Here is a 9,330-nt window from a genome sequence, read left to right as displayed (position 1 = left end):
GGGAGGGAGGGAGAAAGGGAGGGAAGGAAGGAAGGAAGGAAGGAAGGAAGGAAGGAAGGAAGGAAGGAAGGAAGGAAGGAAGGCAGGCAAAAAATCCTCTCCTAGATACTACTCAATTCCCAATGCCCTGAGCGTTAAGGGGAGTAGCCTTTTTTTATTTTTTTCATTTTAAAGATTTATTTATTTATTAGGTATACAGTGTTCTGTCTGCATGTATGCCTGAATGCCAGAAGAGGGTGTCATATCTCATTACAGATGGTTGTGAGCCACCATGTTATTGCTGGGAATTGAACTCTGGACCTTTGGAAGAGCAGGCAATGCTCTCAACCACTGAGCCATCTCTCCAGTCGCAAGGGAAATAGTCTTACCAGTTTGTAGCAAACTGCGAATGCAAGGATGTAGGTGTCTCTGCTGAACTTCACATCTTGGTTTTTCATTTCAATCAATACTTCCAGGGCACCTGCCAAGTGAACAGTGGGCAGCGGGGTTAAAGGAACCTATGGGCAGTTCCCAAAATTCTAATCAGTTCAGCATCACCTACCAAAAAGCAAATTTTAGCATGATCAAAGCCGCTCCTTGAAGTTAAGTGGCAATTATCTAAATGCTAAACTAAATCATCAGGTCGTGCAAGAAAAACGCATAGGAAACCTGCTGATGTTTTAGATAATCTGAGGTGGCTCATTTCAGCCATCTTATGCAATTTGATATTATAAATTTAAGGAGCAAGGTCACAGTAGGGCTTCTCATCAGAAATCTAGGGGCCACTTCTATAGTTCTTCCCACCCCAGCTGCTTATCCAGTAGTTTTCCACAACCACAGACTGCAGTACTTACTTTCATATTTGCCTTTGGTAAATAACATATCAATCAAAATATTGAATGATGTGGAGTCTAGGAAGAAGCCTCGTAAATGCTAGTAAAGAGAAAAGGTAGAGTTTGGTCAGAAGTTAAACTATTGGGGGGGGGGTGCACATACTGTAGCCCTTTTTAAAAAAATATTTATTTATTTATTTATTTATTTATTTATTATGTATACAATATTCTGTCTGTATGCCTGAAGGCCAGAAGAGGGCGCCAGACCTCTTTACAGATGGATGTGAGCCACCATGTGGTTGCTGGGAATTGAACTCAGGACCTTTGGAAGAGCAGGCAATGCTCTTAACCACTGAGCCATCTCTCCAGCCCCTGTAGCCGTTTTGAGACCAGGACTCATTAGGTAGCATTGGCTATCCTATAACTCACTGTGCAGACCACAGGATGGCCTCATCGAGGTCCATACCTCTGCCTCCCTTGTGCTGGGATTAAAGATGTGAACCACTGTGCAGGGTTCTCAACCTTCCTAAGGCTGCAACCCTTTAACACAGTTCCTCATGCTGTGGTGATTCCCCAATCGCCAAGTTATTTCATTGTTACTTCGTGACTGTAATTTTGCTACTGTTATGAACTGTGAAGAAAATACTGGTGTTTTCTGATGGTCTTAGGCGATTCCTGTAAAAGGGTAGTTGGATCACCAGAGTCGCAACATGGGCTGAGAATCTCTGCTCTCCGGATTTATATTTAGTGGCTTCCTGAATTCCCTGTTAGTTTGGTATACAAAGGATGTTTTAAAGCTTTACTTTTAAACACTGTCCTAGCTTTGGGGATGGACACACTGGACAGGAAGCAGGAGAGCTCTGTTTCAGGAGCGGTGTAGAATCTGGAGGTGGCATCCGACGGCCGCAGCAAGCTGACTTGGAATGAAGGTGAGCATGTCTCACGGAGCAGTAGCTGCCACAAGCATGGAACACACAGCTGCTCACTCTTGCGAGCATCTGCTGAAACTGCCTCTCAACCTTGTTCTGGACTCGCACTTAGTTTAACAGACAAAACATCTGGGTACTGATCTTGTTATATTCGGTTTTAAATACATTAGCAGAAGAGCTAAGTCGGGGAACATATATTATGTCACAGAGAAACTTAAGAAACTTAATGCTCGTCCTAATTTTTAGAGTCTATATTGTTACCATGACCTCCATGTTTCCCAACTGTTCAACTCTTATACATCAATTGTACAACCTTTGGCCACTACTTCTCTTTCTACAGCTTCCCAGCACTTCGAGTGCCATACTGTGACATGATATTTAGATGTCAGTAAGTGCTTTATCCTTTGCTCTTTCTACCTGCCGTAGATCCTAGATGCTGAGAATAAGGGATGAGAAACAAGGCAACAAGGTCTGCTCTAAGTGCTGGGTGCTGGTCCAGAGAGCTGAGGGACAAGCCAGGAAGAAGGCGAACAAGGGAGTAAGAGAAATGAAAAAAACAGCCACCTTCTCCATCGGCACTGGGGGCTGCGGAGAACAAGGACAGTGGAGGGACAGCAAATGCTCGCAGAAGCAAGGTCACCCTCAGTCCTGACTCAGGCCACTCCACCTCTACACGTGGGACTCCACATACCAGGCTTAAAAGTTACTTACATTGTATTTACACTGGCACAGTAATGGCTTTGACTTATAAGAATCAAACGTTTCATTTAAGTATAACATTAAAATATTTACTTGAAATATTAAAATACAAATTACATGAAAAAGTGAGGCTTTAATAACTCTAACACTAAAGATACTGCTTATCTTCTAGGTTTTATTACACACATACAAACATGTAATCACGTGATTGTGTGGGTATGGGTGCACACACATGCCAGTGCGTGTGAAAGTCAGAGAGCACCCTTGGACACCAATTTTTGGTTACTGCTTACCCCCTTAGTTTTTAAGGCAGTCTCTCATTGACTTCAGAAAAGTTTCTATACCTCATAAGCCCCTCCGCCGTCACAATAATTCGAATCAGACCAAATCAAACCAAATTAGAAAAAGCCCAGGTTTAGTGAACACCAATGCTCCTGGATGGCTTTCCAGTTCTCCAGAGGAGCCGGGGAAGGAAGACGGGAAAACCATGTGCTTGATCTCTGGGGTGCTGTAGGAATTCCTGCAGCCAGTAGCCTAAGTTACCCACCCACTTGGGCGTGGCCTCTTATACTATATATGCCGATGTAAAGTGAGGTATGGCCTCTCTTCCGGCATGATTCGGTTCCTGTTCCCCGTTCAAGCAGGGACTGTAATCTGTGAGTCTATGCCTAAATAAAAAATCCTCTATTATACTCAATTCTGAGCTAGTGTGGGATTTCTTTTAAGCATCCGCCTTCATCTGGCGGTCTTCACTGGGGGACTGTTTAAATACCCTGTGGGAGTGGTCTTGAGCATCTCTGGGGAGGTGTCATTGTTTGATGGGCTTTCTTAGGGGCAGAGTCTGGACTGAGGCAACCCCTAGGGGAAGGGGCCTGGGATGGAACTTCCACCTGAACATTCAGACTCTTTGGATATATGGATGCCAGGGGCTGGGGTGAAGTCTTAACCCAAACATTCCAGCCACTTTTGGGTATATGGATGCCAGGGGCTGAATTGAGCTTTTAACCCAAACAGCTTCTAACTCACAAGTGGGCCAGGCTGGTTGGCCAATGAACCCCAAGAATCCACAAGCCTCTGCTGCCCTGGAGTAGTGATTATAAGTACATACTGCCATGATTTGCTTTTTAAAAATAGGTGTTCTGGGGAACAAACTCAGGTTTCTTTCAAGCCCTTTATCCACTGGGTATTTCCCCAGCCCCTATATGTGCTCCTTTTTATTTTTTCAAAGTAAAAGACAAAATCAAATGTTGAAACTGTTCTTAAACTACCTTTCCTCTACTTACAAACTCATTATGACCACCTTCCTAATGTGCGGTGTTCTTAAAGAAGGGCAACCCTAATGCTAGGCATGGTGGTACATGCCTATCATCACACCCTATGGAGGCTGAGGCAGGAGATTGCAAGCTTGAGGCCAGCCTGGGTTACTTGTCTTAAATAAAACGGTCAAGCCTAGGGTAGTTCCATCGGTACAGAACACATAAGGAGAAAGAGTAGGAAGCAAGGCCAAATCATTGCACTCTGGAGTTCCTAAATGCACCAATCGCACATGGTGGACAACGGCCCAAACAAAGGGTGTCTTGTCATGGAAGAATTTATAATGCCTTCAATGTAGTTTCACCTTCTGGGAGATAGAAATAATAATCATACCCATGACTGGGCTGTTGTGGAAATAATAATTATATAACAACAACAACAACAATTGTGGCAGAAGGCAGAAGATACAGTAAATATTCAGTCAGTAACTAAAACATGTTTTTACAATTTTTTTATTTTTATTACCATGCGTATGTGCCATGGTGCATGCATGGAAGTCGGACGACAACTGTGTGGGCCTGATTCTCCCCTTCCACGTTTGCATGGATCCACAGATTGAACTAAGGTTGCTGGGCTTGCATGGAAAGTGCCCTTATCCACTGAATTATCTTACTGTGATAATGATGTGTTTTAGAAAAAGAAACCAGAATATATAAAAAGCATTTTAAAACTTGACCAGCTATAAATACAGTCTACAATCAAAAATAAAAAACAAGAGAGAGAGTGCAGGTGCAGGATAGGAAATCAATGCCTGATCTGAAACTATTCACCTCTGAACTCCAGAGACAGGAGACATGCCCTAGGGCAGCACACACCCAAAGTATATATACACCATATATACATAGTACAGAGTGTCGCCGCTGTACTATCCTATGCCTCCGAAGACACATGTATGTCTCCTTGTGAGCCAACTCTACAGGAACATTTCAAATGCAGAGAGCTTATTTATTCAGCCCAGTGACCTTGAAATAATATAAAATATAAAATAAAACAACAAATAAACCCAGGAAATAAAATGCCATAAAAAATGTCTTTTGTAAGAGCACCAAGAACACAAGTTCACATTGGCAGGAGAAGGAACTGGAAAACACTAACCTTATCTTTGATGAGCTCCACTGCAGAGTCCTCAAGATCCAGCTCGTAGCACAACCTCATGAAAACTGGTCCAAACTTATATTCTCCCACAGTGAAGTTTCTGTTCTCTGCATGGTACCTGGTGATCAAGATGATTCTATGAGCAAAGGTAGGGTACAACACAGGAACAGACACAGACTCGTAGAGACCTCAACTATCAAGCAGAAACACCCAAGTTTGGATCCCGGCACCCATGTAAAAGTCAGGCTTAGTAGCATGCACCGGGAGCAGGGGATGGAGACAGGAGGATTCTCAACGTTTACTGGACAGCCAGTGTAGCCAATCACAGAGCTCCAGGTTCAGTGAAACCTAGTCTCAAAAAACAAGGTTTAGGGCAACCAAGGAACATATTTGATTGAAACCACTAACCCTGTGTATGCACCCTCCAATGCACATGTACACATACATGAACATATATACATACCCCACACATACCAGACACACCCACAAGGACAGACACAAACCACAGTTTGTGCTCTACTAGGTGCTGGGAACACAATAAAGAATAAGGAACTCCCAGTTTGGAAGAATGGGGATTTAAATAAAATTAGGGGTTCCAGAGTTTAACACACTTGGCATTGAAACAAAAGAGTTTTGTTAGAGGCCAAAATACTCTGAGAATTAAAAGGAGTAAAACACACACTGTAATCATCCCTTAAATTACCTGCGGGGCCAAGAATGCGTATAATGTTACAGAGCAGCAGGGTCCCCTTAGGATGGGTACAGAACAAAGGGAGGGCACTGGGAGTGTCCTGTGCTTCTTCCAGAGGTGGCTTCATGACCATATAGGGTGTCACACAACCAACAGGCACACTGAACTTAGATCAACCTCTGCTTTTCTAAACTCAGATAAGGGCCTACATGATCTGTGGCCACCTAGGTCTTAAAAGAAAATTAAATTTACTTTGAAATCTTAAGTCCCGAGAGAAGGCTAATTTTAATGGCGGCGACATCTTACTAGTGGCATAAGTTCTATAGGTGGGTGGTCAGTCATCTGAAACTGACCAACATAACCTATTTTGGGTGACCAGCTACTGCTGCTTCGGGCACTTAGGATGATAATCTGGGGAGTACCTGATGATCACACACATGTCAGATTTGTGATGTAAATGGCTTTAAAGTATGAGCAGGAAAAGCTGACTTTACTAAAAACCTTTTCACCCTCTGCTGAAACAGCAGAGGGGAGCTGAGTGGCATTAGGGTGGAGAGTTGTAAACACACACCACCAAGTATGGTTGATGGTGAACACGTGCCCTGCTTCATCATATGCTTGAGAACTGAGTTAGAAAGGACAAGAGTGTGGTGATTTTAAGGACTTTTGTCTGCTTCCGCATGCTGGCTCCAATCCAGCTCTTCTACTTAAAAACTATGAAATTGTAAGAAAATCAGTTCATCGCTTGGAGCATCAGGTTCCTCATGTGTGAAGTGAAGATAAGAACTCAGGGAGTCTGGTGAGAACTGGGTAAGTTTTCCTTGGCATGCAGCAATTCTTTAACGCAAGGCACCTTCAAATCTATAAATGTCAGTAAATGAGGAACTGGTGCCAGATTAAAAACAGAAAGCAAAAGTTTCCTTGAATTGACATCTACACTCAAAAGGAAGTTAACACCTATAAAAGGGAGGACCTAAACTCCCCATCACCTAACCAGAGCTGGAGCGAGATTATGAGGGGGATTATGTCACTCCCCTTGTGGTGCCATCAAGGTGAGCGTCTGTCTCAGCTCAAGACCTCCTTTCTTAGTGGCGGGCTGCGAGTCCCAGGAAGAGCATGAGCAGCTGGTTAGACCACAGAGGCACCCACCCGTCCAGCTGTTCACAGAAGTGACAAAGAAGAGCAACCGGGTCGTGTCATGAGCGTGAGTGAAGAGCTCTGAGTCACACTTCGATGTGTAAGATGAACGTGAAAGCAGAGTGCTCAGAATTTTTATCCTATTGTGTTGTTGTTCTTAAGAGATATCTTCTGGCTTTAGGGCAACAACAGGAAAAATAAGAGAAAAGCAGCTAGAGTCAAATGACAATGTAGCATTAGCTTTGCTGACATGACCTGAAGGTTTAATGGTAGGCGTGTCATAGTTTAAACTCAGTTTGCTTCTCAAGGGTCGTGCACTGCAAGTTTGTTCCCCTGTGTAAAATCTAATGGGATGTCCTTAGACCAACTGAGGTTGCTTATTGCTCTCAATAAGGATTAGGTATATCTCACGTGACCCCCAACCCCGTGCTCTAGAGGAGTTATAAAATCATATGGGATGTCCTTAGACCAGCTGAGGATATTGCTCTCAGAAAGGATTAGGTATATCTCAAGTGACCCTAATCCCGTGTTCTAGAGGAGTTATATAAAAGCCCGAGTCTGGTCCCACCCAGCTTTATGGCTTCCTGTACTGAGATAGCACTGACCAGCAGTGTGACACAACCAAAGGCCGACAGTAGAACTCAGCCGATGCCCTAGAGTGTCTGAAACTGTGAGTCAAACAAATCTCCCTTTTCCATATGCAGATTATCTCGGGCATTTAGTTACAGTAATGACAAACTAATATAGTCTTCGACCCAAAACACAAAGAGTACCTAAGTTTTCTAGGGCTCCTCATCATGACATTAGTTATGCTGAGGAAAAACTAGAAATAGTTTAGATGTCTGGTAACAGGGCGCAGTTGATTAAAATACCTAACATATGGTGGAATGTTGTTAGAGAGGAAGGAGTCTCGTTTGAGGAAATGCTTCATAAGATCCAGCCGTAAGGCATTTTCTCAATTAGTGATCAATGGGGGAGGGTCCAGCCCACGGTGAGTGGTGCCATCCCTGGACTGGTGGTCCTGGGTTCTTTAAGAAGGTGGGCTGAGAAGGCATGGGAAGCAAGTCAGTAGGCAGTGACCCACCATGGCTTCTGCATCAGCCCTGCGTCCAGGATCCTGTTGTCCTGTCTGAGCTCCCATCCTGACTGCCTTCATTATGTACAGCAATATGGAAGCGTAAGTCAAATGAGCCCTTCCGTACAACTTGCTTTTTGGTCATGATGTTTCGCTGCAGCAACAGAACCATAACTAAGATAAATACTGTAGTGTCACTAAAATATGGCTCCTTGATATATTAATAAGAATAAAGTAGACTATATTAATGTAGAGAATACTGTTTCTATATAGTAATAACTTGAACTAGGAGGAGCCGAGTGTGGTGACATATGCCTGCAATCTCAGCACTCAGGAAGCCAAGGCAAGAGACCTGTGCATTCAAGGCCGGTCCAACCTGAGCTACAAAGCAAAACCTGTCTCAAAAACTAACCAACTTAAATAAGCAAAACATCCAAGCTATATAAAGGAAAACCTACTAAAATGATTAAATATTTGTATAAAAATCTGTGAAAAATATGTAAATATTTGCAAGCGGGCTTTAAAAATAATTTTCATCATTTTTATCCCTTCCAACATGAACCTGCTGTCTCAGCTTCCAGGACTGGGGTCCCTTTCCCTACATCCAACTTTGGTAAGACCAGACAAATCCCATTGGGTGGGAGAAGCTGAGCTGTCTGCGGTGCTGCTGCAAGGCCTGGCAGCTTCCAGTTTTGTGTGGGTCTGTGAGGCTCACACAGGCTAATAACAGTGAGGCACTAGAGAGAGAAGGGCCAGGACACACGGACGAGCACAGAAACATCAGAAATTCAAGGAAGATCTTCTTGGACCCGCTAGCACAGAGATTCTCTGTGGGTCGAGAATCTTTGTGGGGGTCAAATGACCTTTTCACCATTGAAAAACAGATAGTTATCATGACTCAAAACAGTAGCAAAATTATAGTTATGAAGTAGCAACAAAAATAATTTTACGGTTGGGGGTCACCACACCATGACAAACTGTATCAAAGGGTCACAGCATTAGGGAGGTTGAGGAACACTGGCCTAGTGCCTCCTTTCCTCTCAACCAGTACCTAAGAAAAAAGATGTAGTAGGCAGAAAGGAGGGCAAGGAGGCCACTGGCAACAGGGAAAGAGGAAGCCACAGACTTTGTATCCTATCCAGGAAAAGAGGCTCCAAAATACCCGCCCTGTGTGACTGGGTATTCAGAGGAGCACTGGGGTGTGCTGAGGAGCTAGGGGGAGTGGTAACCAAAGGGACCGGCCAGTCTGTTGGTAGGATGTGAGCTGCTTTCCTATGCTTGGCCCCTTCAATGTCAGAGGCAGAAGGCAGGCATCAGGAAAAGATGTCTGTAAGTCATCTGCGTAGAGGAGACAGTGTACATCTTAAGAGTGGATGCAACTACTCTGGGGAGGGCGGGGTGAGGAGCGATGAAGGCTGTGGGGTCTCAGGCCTTCATGGGGTGAGGAGCGATGAAGGCTGTGGGGTCTCAGGCATTCATGGGATGAGGAGCGATGAAGGCTGCGGGGTCTCAGGCATTCATGGGGTGAGGAGCGATGAAGGCTGCAGGGTCTCAGGCATTCATGGGGTGAGGAGCGAT

General features: G+C 44.2%; 1 protein-coding gene across 4 annotated transcripts in view; it reads right to left on the bottom strand.

Moving 5' to 3' along the window:
- The window catches only part of Ptcd2 (pentatricopeptide repeat domain 2), a 28,624-nt gene that overhangs the window by 13,971 nt on the left and 5,323 nt on the right, over positions 1 to 9,330 (bottom strand). For 3 of the 4 annotated variants that reach the window (XM_026783821.1, XM_026783822.1, XM_026783823.1), the window contains exons 4-7: positions 7,358 to 7,362; positions 4,850 to 4,989; positions 834 to 912; positions 369 to 460 (exon numbers count right to left, since the gene is read on the bottom strand). In XM_026783821.1, the coding sequence (XP_026639622.1) occupies positions 369 to 460; positions 834 to 912; positions 4,850 to 4,989; positions 7,358 to 7,362 (316 nt within the window). The remainder of the gene's footprint in view (positions 1 to 368; positions 461 to 833; positions 913 to 4,849; positions 4,990 to 7,357; positions 7,363 to 9,330) is intronic. The other variant, XM_005356429.2, reaches the window with a different exon arrangement.

The sequence above is a fragment of the Microtus ochrogaster genome, chromosome 19 (genome assembly GCF_000317375.1).
Source record: "Microtus ochrogaster isolate Prairie Vole_2 chromosome 19, MicOch1.0, whole genome shotgun sequence".
Lineage (NCBI taxonomy): Eukaryota > Metazoa > Chordata > Mammalia > Rodentia > Cricetidae > Microtus > Microtus ochrogaster.
This window is presented reverse-complemented; position numbering and strand designations above follow the sequence as displayed.